General features: G+C 41.7%; 1 protein-coding gene across 1 annotated transcript in view; it reads right to left on the bottom strand.

The window, feature by feature from the left end:
- HPRT1 (hypoxanthine phosphoribosyltransferase 1) overlaps positions 1-1,686 on the bottom strand; it is a 28,516-nt gene extending 26,830 nt beyond the window's left edge. Inside the window, exon 1 of the mRNA XM_063083529.1 lies at positions 1,514-1,686. Within this exon, the coding sequence (XP_062939599.1) occupies positions 1,514-1,540 (27 nt within the window). The 5' untranslated portion in view covers positions 1,541-1,686. The remainder of the gene's footprint in view (positions 1-1,513) is intronic.
- Between the last annotated feature and the right edge of the window lie 14,634 nt (positions 1,687-16,320).

The following is a 16,320-nucleotide window of genomic DNA, read 5'->3' as shown; positions in this document are numbered from 1 at the left end:
ATATTGATAGTCAACTCTGCACTCCATAAATACGTATAAATAGCAATAATTAGAATTTTACGGCCGGCCTGTGGCATACAATTTAAGTGCTTAGGCCCTTGAGAGAGAGGTAGGTTTGAGTCAAAACTCCTCCTAACATGTGTGACCTAGGGCATGTATGCTAATCTCTGAGGTTTCAAAGATTACTCATTTTTAAAATGGTAATAATCATACCATTGTTACAGAACTGTTTGGAGACTCATTAGGACTATGTATGTAAATGCAACGGTGGCTATTATTACTGTTCCTAATCAGGGACCGTGCAAGAATTGTTTATTCACATGGAGTGTTTTATAATCCTTTCAATAATACCATGAGGTAGCCAGCACCTCAGATATACGTAAGAAAACTTAAGCCTAGAGAGGTGAAGTAAGTTGCCCATGGACAAATAGCTAGTAAATAGCCCAAACAAGCAGGATTCCAGGCCAGACTCCATTAAGAACACTGCTCTTTACCCTAAGTCACAACGCCTGATATGAAACAGAATCCTCTTTTTTAGGGCTCAAGTGATTAATTTTATTTATTCAACAAACCATTATTGAGAACTTCCTACAAGCCTGGCACTGTGCTGTGTGCTGTAGTTACAGTGGTGATTCTTGCTCTTATAAAGTTTTAGTGGGAGAGACAATCAACAGGTAACCAGGTAAATTGCTAAAACAACAATCATAACAAAGCAGACTAAGGCATTTAACTGGCAGGGGGGGTTGGCTATTCCAGTAGGCATGATCAGCCAGATTGGGGAGGTGGGAGGGACAGACGCTTGGCTAGTTCAAGAAACAGGAAAAAGAACCAATGAGGGTGGAGACAAGATACCAGAGGCTGGTCATGCAAAGAACGTCCTTGAAGGTAAGGACCAGATTCTCGTTTTTTTTATCCCCTGCAGCATCAAAGAGCATGGCATCCGGATTCAAGCATATCTGAATCCAAGGCCCGGCTTGAAATGACCCGATGTCTTTTCAGTAGTTTCTTCGTGTATAAAATAGGCATGGTTACCGCTACCGGAGCTGTCGTGAGGAGTCAATGAGGCAATGCGCATTCCCATAAGTATGAATTATAGTGTCTGCAGACTAAATGCAAAGCCCAGTCCCCACATGCCCTTCCAGGGAAGGGCCTCTCCTGAGAAAGCCCCCACCCCGCTCGCTCGATCATTCCCGACTTGGCCCACAGTCCCTCACACAGCACGCTCGCAGGCGGCACATAGCAACCAAAACGCCATTTCCACTTTCTCTTCCCACACGCAGCCCTGTTTACCAGGGCTGCCCCGAGGGGGAACCCACCCCAAGCCCAGCCATTCCGTCCTCCCTGCTGCCCTGGTGTGACGCAAAGCCCAACCAAGAAAACGGGGCGCCCCCAGCACCCGGGGTTCCCCGGGCCACCCCGGACCGAGCCCGCACTGAGGGCCCCGGGCCTTCTGCCTCTCTGGGCCAGCCGCGTGAGCCGGGGCCGGGCACGACGAGCGAGCCAAGCTGCTCACCACGATGCTGGGGCTGCGGGTCGCCATCACGGAGCCGGCCGGCGCGCGGGCTGACGGCGGTGTGAGAAGGAAGTCCGCCGCGGAGGCGAGGAGGAGGCGGAGGCGCAGCAGGAGGCGGCGCCGCGCGGGAAAGCCGAGACGTTCGCAGAGCGCCTTTCGCCGCCGTCGCCGCCGCCGCCACCGCCCCGAGCCGAGAGCCAGGCCCCGCCCCCGCCCCGCCCCCACTCCCGCGCCTCCGCCGGCGCCTCCCGAGTCTACGCTGCCCAGGGGGCCCTGGGAATTTTCTCCCTGAAGAAGCGGATGCTCTACCTGCGCAACCTCTATCCCTCTTTCCCTTGGTCTCCCATCCAGAGGGCTCCCAAATTCCCAAACCCGCTGCCGCCCGCGTTTCTTCCTAGTGGCCCTAAACTGGGCGCCGGCTCTTCAAGTTCGAGTCACCACGTGGCTGATCAGTCCAGGCGCCCCCTTCTCAAGACCTTGCACTACATCGCGGCTTCCATTTTCCCGACTCGTGGCCCCGTTATTTCCCAAATCCTTAACTGGTTGTAAGACTTGAGACCTACAGCCCTACAGTCAGGCAGATCAGCGTACAAATCCGAGGGGAATTCTTAACCGCTCTGTAACCTTGTGCAAATCAGACTCTGAGCCCCTATATTTGCCTCAGTAAAATGAGTCTATTAACTACATTAACAGGATCAATTGTGAGGACTGAGGGATGTGTGTGTGTGTGTGTGTGTGTGTGTGTGTATACACACACACGAGTACAGTACTTAGGACAGACATGATCAGTAAATGGAAACTATTGCTATTACTGATCTTTATTTTTGCCTCCACAATTTCCTATACGGAATTGGAAAAAAAAGAAATTTTCCCTACCTACAACAGTTGCTCCAGCGACGGCATTCCTACTGTACTCATCTGTAGAGCTCCAGCATGAAGCACAGTGCCCAGCACATAGTCGGTAGCTTCGGTCTTACTAAGGACGCTGAGGGATATGAGGGATATGTGATGGTAGATTTGGGAAACTGGGCAAGTAAGTCATCGCACTTCTGTGAACCTCAGTCTCTTCATCTAACAAGTGAGAGTAATAATTCTTACTGTGAAGAGTTATGACAATTGTAAAAATCATTTATGTAAAGCACCTAGCACCTAGTAGGTGCTCAAGAAACAGTAGCTGTTATAATTTTAGCATGCCTTTATGTGCGAACTACATACTTCTCTAGTTTCCCTGCTTTCCCTATCTATCATGGAGAGGCAGCAGGCTATATATTGGCTTTGGATTGACAAAGATCTGAGTTCAAATGCTAAGTTTGCCACTAACTGCCATTATGATTTTGGGCAAAGTCCGTGATCTCTGTGTGCCTCCATTTCCTCATGTGTCCAATAAGGATAATATCTCAGTCACAGGGCGTGGTGAAGAGTAAACGAAGTAATGTAGGCAAAAGTGCCTAGCATACTGCTTGGTTCAATACACGATAATACCAGTGTTATGTGTTCTGTACTTTTGCCTTAAACAGTTCTTCCCTCTAGTTAACCTTCTAGCCTCTAAGACTTCTTATTCATTCTCTTGGTGATAGGCATTTGGGCAGTTTCCAGATTTGGGTTATTACAAATAATGCTGCTTAGGAACATGTTTTATTTATTTATTTTTTTTAATTTTTATTTATTTTTATTTTTTATCGTTTTTTCGTGACCGGCACTCAGCCAGTGAGTGCACCGGTCAGTCCTATATGGGATCCGAACCCGCGGCGGGAGCGTCGCCGCGCTCCCAGCGCAGCACTCTACCAAGTGCGCCACAGGCTCGGCCCAGGAACATGTTTTAAATATGTTTTGGTGAATATATGAACGCATTTTTATTTGGTATAGACTTTGAAGTTCATGTTAGCACATTTTCATTACTTGCTTTTTAACAAACATTGTGTTCTACTGGGAAGTTAATTCAGAGGACTTCCGGTTTTATATTTGGCCCCTGGCACATGTGGACTCAGCTACCCACACTTGTTTCTAAATTAGGTACGCAACAATTCAGAAGCCTTCCAGCTTGCTTCTGGCTTGCAGTTCCTTTCTCCAAATCCTGTGGTACCAGATATATAGTCCTGTATTTTAACAGTAGATATGAAATAAACAGCGATAGCCAGTGATCGTAAAGACAAAGAAACAGTACTATTACTGTATTTCAATCTTGTCATTCTGTGTGACAACTTGGAATTTTTATTTGTGTTTAAAATGGAAAACAACAAACAGAGTGCAATCTGCAACATCTAATACTATTTTTTGGTAAGTGAAAATCTGGTTCATATATGAAATGTTTTACTGAATTTGGGCATCATATTTAAAATTGAAATGTATTCTTTTAAAATTTTAATTGTTTTCAAACTAAAGATGAAATCCAGAACATAATGATTATTACTAATTATTACATCATTATTACTGAAAAGAATTTTGTCATGCAGAGGCAAGGGATGTTAAAAAATGACCTACTCTGGGTGTCAAATATGCTAATAATGCCACCATTCTTTACTAGAACATTTGCATGCAGGAAGAAATGAGAAAAGCGTGGGTTTAACCCAAGATCCCCCTCCCCCACTCCTGCCTTTCCAGAAACAATTTTGTAATCTACTTGTTTGAACACAATTATGAATTACTTGTGTACCACACCAATTCCAACTATGTTTCTGCTCCACAAGTTTCTTGACTTAGTAAGAACTTTGTTTTTACCATGGTGCTGTGCTCCTCCAAAATTTGTATTTCCAGAAAAAAAAAATAATCACCACAAAAATACTTATCCTAAATTTTGAATTTTTAAACTGAGTTGACAACAGCTCTCTCAATAATGTCAGATGTTTCACCATCAGAATAAATTTCCGTAAGCTTTACTTTGATTCCATGAATTGGATGCAAAATCGAACCATTACTGGAATTAACTAATGTGATGGTTAATTTTACGTGTCAACTATGGTGCTCGGATTTTGGCCAAACATTATTCTGGATGTTTCTGTGAAGGTGTTTTTTGGATGAGATTAACATTTAAATCTGTGGACTGTGAGTAAAGCAGATTACTCTCCATAACGTGGGTGGGCCTCATCAGCTGAAGGCCTTAACAGAACAAAGGCTGACCTCCCACAAGCAAGAAGGAATTTTGCCAGGAGGCTTCCTTTGGATTGCAACTGCAGCTCCTCTCTGAGTCTCCAGCCTGCAGGCCTACCCCATCGGATTTTGGATTCACCAAGCCTCCACAATCACGTGAGCTAGCTTCTTAAACTAAATCAATCTCTCCCTCTCTCTCTCTACCTATATATAGATATATGAATAGATATAGATATCATATATATGTATATATGAGGGTACTTCAAAAAGTTCATGGAAATAGAATGAAAACACACATCTTTCCATGAACTTTGTGAAGTATCCTCATACATTCTGTTGGTTTTGTTTCTGTGGAGAACTCCAACTCATTTGAAGCATCTAATGATATCAATATAAAATCAGCATCATTTAACTGTTTGTGAAGTTGTTAAGGTAATAGAGTGGCCCATTAAAAGTATTGCCTCACTTTTTGTCATATACAAGGAAACTTGAAATGGCAAATGAGCAAGGGAATTTTGAAGAAAAGTCATTTGATCTAAACTACAGCCATTCACAGACCAGTATGTAAATACCTTCTCTGCAGCTGCACCTCATTAAATCATCACTTTAGGGACAGTCTTCTTAAAATAACTACAACCCTTTGAGGTAGATGCTGATGCTTTCTCTGCGGATTTATGTCTTCTGATTTTCATGTGGTCAGTGATATCATTGTGCGAGTGAATGATAAATGTCGACAAATGTTTTGTGCGTGTTACACATTCATCATCAACTTTTTTGAAATACAAATTCGGTATTTAATTTTTCATTAATTATGGACTTTAGTGTTTGGACTCACATGCTGAAAGAGTTGATTTAAAAAATTTTTTAAAGTGTTACCAAACAATAAAATAATGGGTTGTAGATTTGCACCATATAATGAATGACATAACCATTGTACCAAGAGCGGACTACATGCTGTATGTTCTATGGCAGGACTCCTCTGCCTTTATGTCCTGAATATATTTTATGTACATGTAAGTATATAATTTCCTATATCCACTGTCTTACTGACTGATGGCCTGGCAGCTTCCTGTATCTTGCAGGCTTTGTCATGGGTATAACTGGCTGTCTACCAGGTATTCAGCAAGGGGCACCCCCACCTGGGACCGGAGTGAGTTAGTTGTCCCTAACCCCTAGAGTCTGAATACACTTGCTTTGTTATCAGTGAATGCCTGCATGCTGTCCTTGAGAGAGAGGTATTAGTTATATTGTATTTGGAAAAGATTAGACAAAAGGAGAAGGGTTATCTCCGGTTGTCTTTTAGGTTTAACCCTGCATTAGAATGAAGACTTGGTTCTCTGTATATGAATCTCACAAGCTAGTAGATGAGATTAAGGCAGAAGGTGGAATTGAAAAGTGGTGGTCCAACAGACCCATGCTGGCTTATTTCAATGCAACTATGAGTACTTAAACTTCATTAGAAAATAAAAAGTCTGGGCCGGCCTGTGGCTCACTCGGGAGAGTGTGCTGCCGATAACACAAAGGCCATGGGTTTGGATCCTGTATGGGGATGGCCGGTTAACTCACTGGGTGAGCGTGGTGCTGACAACACCAAGTCAAGGGTTAAGATCCCCTTACCGATCTAAGAAAATAAAATAAAATAAAATAAAATAAATAAAAAATAAAAAATCTGGAACAAATGCTAAATTGGACAAAATGCTAAAATAGCACATATAAACTGAGACTGTCCCGGGCTAATTGGGATGTATAGACCTCCTACAGTGATGTAAGGCTGGGGTGGAGAGTGCTTTCCAATGCTGCTCATGGCAGCTTTTATTTTTTATTTATTTTTTATTTTTTTTTTAAAAGATGACCGGTAAGGGGATCTCAACCCTTGGCTTGGTGTTGTCAGCACCACGCTCAGCCAGTGAGCAGACCGGCCATCCCTATATAGGATCCGAACCCGTGGCCTTGGTGTTATCAGCACCGCACTCTACCGAGTGAGCCACGGGCTGGCCTCATGGCAGCTTTTAAACTACACTATCCCAATCCCTGACTGCAATTTGCTTCCTCTTCGGTTCTCTGTGGCCACCCTAATTGTGCTTCAGATTCGTGGAGACCTCTGATTCTACAGTCTACCGCCCTGCTCCTGGCTTCCCTCACTTCCCAGTTCCCCTTGGGTTCCACCTGAACCACCCTCCCCAACTCCCAGAAGTCCTTTGTACCCCTCTGATTCTCCTCTGCCAAGATGGCTCAACCTCACAGCCTATTTTGTCTACCGCTACTAGGCTGCTGAGTGCTGCTGGAGATAATCCCACCACCATGGAGACTGGTACTTCTACAGATTCATGGCCTCAAATCTCAACCGGGCCCTAAACACCCCTCCACAGACCTTTACAAATCCTTGGTCAGCTCCCTATCTTATTCCTCTCAGTAATGTCCTGAATGTTTGTCCCCCACCATCCTCACTCTAGAAAGACTTCACCCATTAACTTATGAAGAGAATGAAGCACTCAGGCATGAGCCACACCCATTTCCTTCCATCCACATCTACATTGCTTCTTTCCTCCTTTCCTCCAGGCCCAGAGGTGAGTGGGTCCCTCCTTTGGTCAACAGATCCATCTGTGCTCTGCATTCCATCACCTTTGGTACTGGCCGCTATCAAATAGCTTTTATTCTTCCATAGCTTTTGTTTATCCTTCCTTATAGTTTTCCCCTTAGGCTTATAAACAGACTCAAGTTTCTCCTATCCTAAAAATAAGTAAATGAATAACTGAATGAATGACCATGTTTAAAGTCCTCCCTTGAGGCTACATGTCCCTCCTGTTACACTAGCTTCTTGAGTTGTCCATGCTGGGACACTTCCTCACTTCCCATTTCCTCCTCAAACTCCTTGCAGTCTGTGTTCTGCACCCATCATTGTACAGAAACAGTTGGCAAAGAACACCATTGACTGCTATCTCACCAAACCCAATGGACACTTTTTTGCTCTTCTAAAACTGTCCTTTCTATTGCATTTGATGCGATTTATCACTTTGATGTTGAATCTCTATTTCTTTGGCTTCTGGGACACCATCTTTCTGATTCTCCTACTTCCCCATTTCTTCTCTCTCTCTCTCTCTCTTTTCAGTATACCCTTCCCCAGTGTTAACAGCTAATGTAACCACACTCAGTACAACTATCAAAATCAGGAAATTATCATTGATACAACAGTATTAACTAATCTAGAACTCTTATTTAAATTTCTCCAAGTGTCCCACTTATAGTTTTTTTCTGGATTAGGATTTGATCCAGGAGTGCATGTTGCATTTCACTGTCAAGTTCCTGAGTCTCCTTTATTCTGGAAGAGTTCCTCAGTCTTTGTCATGACCTTGACAGTTTTGAAGAGCAGTGGCCAGTTATTCTGTAGGTTTTCCCTCAATTTGGGTTTGTTTGATGTTACCACATGATTACATTTCAGGTGTTCCATCTTGGGCCAGAAATACAACAGTAGTGATGGTGTGTCCTTCACAGTACTTCCTATTAAGAGGCATATGATATCAATTTCTTTCATTACTGGTGTTGTTAAACTAGATTACTTAATTAAGGCAGTGTCTGCTAGGTTTCTTCTCTATAAACATACCCAGGTCACAACCTGGGACTTGCAATTGACGTCAGAAGCCGGGGAGGCGGGGTGGGGGGAGGGGCAGTCTTGTGGGTCTGAGCCCTTAACCTGTGGGATCTGATGCTATCTCCAGGTAGATAGAGTCAGAATTGAATTGAATTATAGGACGTCCAGCTGGTGTCTGCTGGAGAATTGCTTGGTGTGTGGGGAAAAACCCCCACACATCGGGTTACAGAAGTGTTCTGTGCTGTGTTGAGTGAAAGCAGGCTACTCTCTATTACAGTATCTTACCCCCAAACCGTCTTTGGCACTCTCCTAGATGGCCACTAGCACCAAAGGCTTGCTCTCTCATCACGTGACCTGCAATGTGGCATCACAAGCCAAAGGGCGTGGGGCGAGTGTTAGAAATAATTAGGTATGATAGATATGCTCCATATATTCTTAATGAACTCAACAGTAAATATATTTCAAGCTCACAATATAGGGAAAGCTGTCAAGTCAAAGAAAAAAGCTCAATTTACTTTAGGTTCATTTTGTAAAGTATTATTATAATGAAATTGTATCTTTTCAAGCAGTGTAGTGACACATTCATATTCACGTGTAAGAGTTAACAAGGTGACTTAAACCAACTTGTAAAGATTTTATTGGTAAGTTTAAAATACTATTATTGTTTGATAGTGATTATAGCACACACAGTACTGTACAGATTTTAATAACCTGAAGATTTACCTAGGCGTTCTCTGTTCATAATATGTTGTTGTCCTCAGGGTTATCATAGGCTAAATAGTTAGGTAGTTCCATTCACTTATGTACTATTCCCGAATAGGGTATTCCACTTTCTTCCACTCTAATACTTTTGGTTACTATAATAAATGAGCCAGAATCATTTGGTGTTTCAATAGGTGGTCTCTGTTCTCCCTTCACAATTGCCTAAAGGTCCCTGCTATAAATTAGACAGAGCTGTGCTGTCCAATATAGTAGCCACTGACCACATGTGAATTAAAATTAAATAAAATTTAAAATTTGGTTCCTCAGTCCTACTAGCCACATTATGAATGTTCAACAGCCACTTGTAGCTAGTGGCTACTGTATTGGACAGTGCAGACATAGAACATTTCCATCATTGTAGAAAGTTCTGTAGGACAGCCCTGGACTAGAGAGTGTCTTTTGGAAGGAATGACAAAGAACAGTCTCAGAGTCTTAGTTGGAAGGATATACTAGAAACAGGCTTCTCAGTGTAAGCTGATCTTGCTACCAGGTGCATAAAACTGACAGACTGTTCCAGGGCACCTAAGACTTGGGATTTCCAGGACTATTTTAGCCCAGAGGCAGATGACTTCATGAAGGTAGACTGCCACTATAAGTGGAAAACGGAATAGGACTGAGTAAAATTGATAAGAGAAATCTAGTTGTGGTTACTTGTCTTAGAATCCTATGGGAATTGTTTTTTATATCCTATTTTGTCACAGGCATAGACAAAGCCCCTTTCATTTTTGCTCCGCTTCTAGCCTTCAGTTTAACAATATGTATCAATGCCTTTGGAATGAATACATTCTCTCAAAAATTCATTACCCGTGGACCTCCAACCTAAACTTAAACTTCTAAAGGGAAATCATGATTCGTTCCTTGGTTGCTGTTATTTCAATTATCTGCTTTGTGGAAGGGGTGCCCTTAAAGAAGATTTATGAGCGGGGAGAAGAAGCAGGATAGGGAAGGGGAGAGAGGTGAGCAAGTATATGACCTGAGGTAAGGTGTAGCCTTGGCCTGATCCCAGGGGGAAAAAAGTGCAGTAGTCCTGTCCAGAGGCAGAGGCCAGGGATTTGGTATCCTGGAATCATTGGCTACCCTGGAAGAGGGGGAGCGTAGCCTCCCAGGCTCCCATCAGGCAAGGGCAAAGTAACCAGAGAAGGTGGCAGGGGTAAGCTGCAGTTGAAGTAAATGTGGGAGGGGGGCACTAGCTGGTAAAGGGACCTTTGGAGGGCACTAACAGCATCTACTATACCCAGGTCCATGGGCTACATGAACTAGATGCTACCAAATGAGTCATCATGGGATGATATTTGGAGATACCTTCCCAATATAAGAAACTAGTTTATGGACTAATATTGGCACGAATATAAATAATGCTAATAATGACTATGTGTATGGTAAAATTAAGACTATGTCTAGTTTCTGCCATTTGTTAGAAATTTAAAACGCAATTGATAAATAAATTTGTTGCTTACTCCATTACTTTTTTTTTGGGCAGCTGGTTGGTACAGGGACTGAACCCTGGACCTTGTGTTATCAGCACCATGCTCTAACCAACTGAGCTAACTGGCCAGCCCTATCCATTCCTTTTTAAGTAACTCATTTTCATAATAATTTGTTTAGCTGAATCCAGATAAAATTCTAAAAACTACATGATATAGAAATGTTTCTACTTTCACTTTGTGTGCAGACTTTTAAAGGCATAATATCTGACATTTTTCTAATAATTATTTAGCAACTGTATTTTATCTCTATTATTTTGATTGTATCTCCTAATATTCTTAAGTGCCTTTGGGAAGTTCAAATTAGTATAAAACTAGATTAATGAGCATTTGATTTCCTACAGTCTATTAAAATTGCCTGTTATATATGCCTGTATCCCATGTACTATATAGATGGTAATTATATATAAAATGAGTTTTGACCTCAAGATGATTTCAAACAAAACCTTGACAACATGTATTTGCTCCCCCACCCTCACCCCCAATCTGTGGAAATTGAGATGAGAATAGCAAACACTTAATAGCATTTACCATTGGAGTAATTTAAACACTGAATGTTAGAAGACAATCAGGGATTATTGTTAAAAACTGAGGGGGGGTGGTCAATAACAGTATTGCAATTATATTTTTAAAAGTCTTTGTATTTTAGAGATATATAATGATATATATAAGGATGAAATGATATCTCTGAGAATTGCTTCAAAATAAACCATGGTGTGTGTGGGAGAGGAATAGGTAGGGGTATACATGAGACAGGAAGGGAAATTAGCTGATAATTGTTGAAGCTGAGTGGTGGGTTCATGATAAAAACTCTCTGCTGTGTATTTAGCAATATGAATCAATGGACTTTTAAAAAATGTGCACAAAACTCTGATTTAGGACTTTCTGTTCTAGAAATTTATCTTAAGGAAATAATCAGACAAGGGCAGAAAGCTGTATGTACACGAACGTCCATCTCAGCATTGTCGATTTTTAGACATTTATTACCCATGTGTCCTAAAAGAAAATAAAGAAATGTTACTTTGAAAAAATGGAAAAGGAATCTAAGATAGATGAGGACAGAAGATATAAACAAAACAGTGGCAGCTGATGGGTGAAAACAGCTCAGCAGGTCAGTTTCCTCTATTTTGGGTACACTTCAGTGGAAAAGGTTGGGAATCACCCTTGGTACTGGGGAGGAAGAGAGTTCTCTCTAGCCCATCTGATCCACATACTGTTTGTACTCTTTCCTCCAGATGTGGTTCTTTTGTTAAAATATCCTGATGACCTCCCCAAGGGTTACTTCTGTTCCTTATGTTTGCTGACCCTAGGTTTGGACTTTCTTCAGACTCCCTTGGAAAGGGCTGCTGGTTCAGCTGGTGTGTTAAGTTGAAGAAGAAATTCAAAATGATAGAAACTTTGCAAGAATAGCACAAAGAACTCCTGTATATCCTTCACCAAGATACACCAATTTGTGACATTTTGCCCCATTTGCTTTAACTCTTTTTATATACTTTTTTCTGAACCAGTTAAACTGTAGATATGACATCTCTTTACTCCTAAACTCTTCAGTATGCATTTTTTGAAAACAAGGATATTCTCTTATATAACTACAGTATAAAGATCAGAATTAGGAAATTAACACTGATACAATATTATCATCTAATATTCATATTTACATATAGCCAATAGTCCCTAAAATGTCCTTTATGGATAGCAAGAATATTTTTTCTGAATCAGGATCCAATTCAGGATCAAACATTACTTTTAGTTGTCATGTGTCTTTATTTACCTTTAATCTGGAACAGTTCCTCAGCCTTTCTTCAAGACTTTTTTTTGAGGAGTACAGGCCAGTCGTTCTGCAGAAAATCCTTCAATCTGGGGGTTTCTGCTGTTTCTTCGTGATTAGATCAGCACTATTTGCAGTAGCAAAATAGCAACAACAAAACCTGGAAACAAGTTAACTGTCCAATGATAGGAAAATTAAGTAAACTACAATACATCCACAAAAGGGACTATTATGCAGCCAATAAGAATGAGAGTATATTTACTAACCTGGGAAGATATTTTCAATTTTTAAGTGAAAAAAGCAGATTACAAGTTAATAGGTATAATATGAGCCCATTTTTGTAAAAATAATTATATATACAGTTATATATATATATGCATAGAATTGTCTGATTTTACAAAAAATACAATGGTGACCTATAGTTAGTAGGATTATGGAAGATTTAAAATTCTTATTTTTACTTATCTATTTTCTAATTTCTGTATAATGAGCATCAATTCGCCTGTGAATAGTAAAAAAGTAAACTTAAAAGAGGCTAGCTTCTCTTTTACATCTGAAAGATCAAGTGTGGAAAAGGGAATAGCTGTTACTTTTCTGTTTAAAAAAAGAATAAAGGGCTGGTCGGTTAGCTCAGTTAGTTAGAGTGTGGTGTTGATAACATCAAGGTCAAGAGTTCAGATTCCTTTACTGGCCAGCCACCAAAAAAAAAAAAAAAAAAAAATGAAAGCAAAGTCAAGGATTTGGGCCTGGTGTTACAGCACCTCTCTCTAACCAACTGAGCCAACCAGCCAGCCCGGGAAATACTAAATTTTCTTCATAGAGATGTAGGGTTGGGAAGGCACAGAACACTGGTAGAATGTGAAAGATGGTAGGGAAGTGTAGCATCAAGCATAATTTGGAGTTAAAATCTTCAGCACCTTAACTGTGACCTGGGAATCCTAGTGAATCCCACAGAAAGCACTACTCAGCACCAAGGAAGAGTTCAGGAAAGAGTTCTCAGTTAAACTACAGATGCTAAGAAATCAGGAACATTGTGAAAGATACAAGAAAACCTGCCACCCCCACCCCACATGGGACTATGGCAGTTAACCTGATAAATTGTTGCTTTTCCTGTTCAGAACTGTCCAGGTTGAGCATGGAGTAGTGAAAGGAGAATGTCGTTCGGGTAGCGAGGAGGGGAGTAGAAAACCTCTTTCACGTTATTTGTGCCAAAAACCGGAAAGAGAATGAGGTAGCAGAGACCTGGGTTGAGTGCTGGCTCTTCCATTAAATAGCTGTGTAATATTGGTCTAGTTCCTTAACCTCTCTGAGCTTCAGTTTGTACATCTGTAAAATGGCGATAATAATCCACCATGCCCACCTCACAGGGTTGCTGTGATGATTGGATGAGAAGTGTAAAGTATTTTGCACATCATAAAGCTCAAATCCAAGGTATTGGTTAGGAAAAAGTTCAACTGACTTGCACTGACCTAATACTCCTCCATCACTGTAAGCTTGAATGAGGATGTTATGTGCATGTATTGTGAGGTAAAAGCTCAAGAACACCTGGATAGAGCTGTTACCTGTAAACCATCTTCTCCTGTGGAGCAGACTGTTTTGTTTTGCTTTCCAGAAATTGCTTGAAGAAGCCATATTTGAAGACACAACAGTGACTGCAGGAGCAAAAGGGAACAACGGCAGCTTGCTAAGATTCGATGCCTTTCCTAAAAGCCAGCTGAGAAGCAGACTGTACTAATTAAGAACTGATAACCATAGACGTTTAGAAAAACTTAAAAATGGCAAGAGTGGCCCAATCTTTTGATCATTTAGAGAAAATATAATTTGGGAAGGAATAGCTCTTCTTTCACTGTAGTCTTATTATTACTGTATGAGTATCTATCAAGTGATGTCATATTCTAAATCTACTGAGATAAAATTCCAAAGGGGCAGCATTCCAAGAGAGAAGTCAAAGATTTTCAGAGGAAATCGGTGAGGTTGGTGACCTGAGCAGGGCAGGGTTTGACAGGTGGGTGCCAAAATCAAGGTGTTTGACCATTTCCTTGGAAGGGAGGCTGAGAACTAGAGCTATGCAGTAAAGTGGGAGATTGGACAGGGGTGAGGACTTCTGTATTTGGGGAGAAAGTAATCTTGCATTAGCTGGGGCAGAGAGTTGCCAGAGAGAGCACCCAAGATGTTCTTAGCAGAAAGAACAAGTCCCGATGCAGGCTTAGGAAAATAGGTAACTTGACTGAAGGTGGCAGAACCAGACTACATAGATTTTAACTAAATGGATCAGAACAGGAGCAAAAATAGGTTTTCTAGGTACTGGAGACTCCTGTGATTGGAGGGGTGGAGACCTCACCTGAAGTGCTGGTTGAGGAATCTTGAGGACCAGGTAGAGAAGGGCCTGTGTATAAAGAGATTAGGAAGGAGGTTTGGGAAGACAACGTGACTTGTCTCCAGAGGAAGTTTCAACTGGTTGTCTTAGTGGCCAAGTGAGCCCAAGTTGAAAATGAGGCTTCAGGGCCTCAGTACCCAGGCCATGGTTTCAGCCCATCCCATTTCTCTTAGTTACCCTGGAGTATAAAGCATGTCTATTGTAAACTCTTTCACTGCTTTGGTTATATATTTTATTTTTTTATTCTTATTTTTGGTGCTGGCTGGTACAAGGATCCAAACCTGTGACGCTGGTGTTATAAGGCTGCACTCTTACCAACTGAGCTAACCGGCCAGCCCTGGTTGTGTATTTTATCCTTCCTTTGCTTCTTAATAAAGCTCTTTTGAAAAATTAAAAAAACAAAAAAACACAAAAACAGGTTACGGGTTCGGTTCCCCATACCAGCCAGCCGCAAAAAATAAAATAAAAAAACAAACAAAAAAAAATAAAAACACTGTAATCTACCATGAACCAGCTAATTTCACTTATATTCACTTTATCTTCTGTACTCCTAAAGCCCATTTTGACAGATGTGGTGGGGGTTGAGGCCAAGAGAAAGGGAAAGGTATCTTGCTCAGAGTCACTAGTTATGAGTGGCAAAACTAGATTTCAAACCGAGGTCTTTCAGACCATGGAACCCTTATTTTCTCCACCTCACATTGCTCCTGTGTGGCCCTCTTGGAGGGTGGTGGAACTAGGAGGACCAACAGGTGGAAGTTGCAAGGAGGTGATTTTTCAAATAGAACCGAACAGTCTTGAAGTAGGCTGAGCCTCTCTACACCTACAAGTATTTGAGTAGAAGGCAGATGTCATTCAGGAATGTGGCGAAAGGGGCTCCTGGAGGAGAAAGGCAGCACCATTTTTCAGCTGTCTGCTGCCTGACTCCATCTGGATACCGGGGCTTGGAATGCTGACTGCAATTCCCCAGCCTTTGGTCTCACCACCATTCATTCGGTGATTTTTCACAGGTTTTATAAGTAGGCATTCATTTTAACTTTTTTTTTTTAACGGCTGTCCTGTAGGGGGAACTGAACTCTTCTTGACCTTGGTGTTGCAAGACCATGCTCTAACCGGTAACTTTTATTTTTGAGTAGACAAGAATTACATATGCACTAAGTGCATTTTGCTTTCCCATGCACTTCAGGCCTCAGGCTGTCTTTCCCTTGTGGCATGTTTCATTAGCAAGTTGGTTAATCAGCTCCTTTACCCCTTGACATTACTGGCCTTGACTTCCCATTTCTCTCAATTCTCTTCTACCCTTTTACCTCCCTGGTGCCTATAGTTCACCCCATCTTACATCTGAGGGTCTTTCCTTTGCCAAGGAAATACCAGATTTTGTATGGATTCCTATTAAATCTCTTCTACGGGGGCAGGGGTAGGTAGATAATCCATGTAAAGTCCCAGCTGATGGAAGGTCTTTTCAATCTTGGTTCTATCGTCTAATGTGCCTACTTCTATTCTTGGATCATCTGCAAAAGCAGATTAGCAGAGGACCAAGTGACAGCGCTTGGACTCAGGGACATCAAGTACAGTCAAGAAGAACTGAAACACGCCCATTGGTTTTTCCAAGTCACTGGTGAACTGTGCTGGAGCACTTTCAGTGTAGCTGAGAGAAGTGTAGGTGGCTGGACGAGAGCCAGTGCAGTGGGCTGAGGAACAAACAGTAAAAACACAGAAGTGGAGACATCAAGTGGGGACTTG

This window comes from Cynocephalus volans, chromosome X (genome assembly GCF_027409185.1).
Source record: "Cynocephalus volans isolate mCynVol1 chromosome X, mCynVol1.pri, whole genome shotgun sequence".
Classification (NCBI taxonomy): domain Eukaryota; kingdom Metazoa; phylum Chordata; class Mammalia; order Dermoptera; family Cynocephalidae; genus Cynocephalus; species Cynocephalus volans.
The sequence above is the reverse complement of the archived record's forward strand: the minus strand, read 5'-3'. Positions and strand labels throughout refer to the sequence as shown.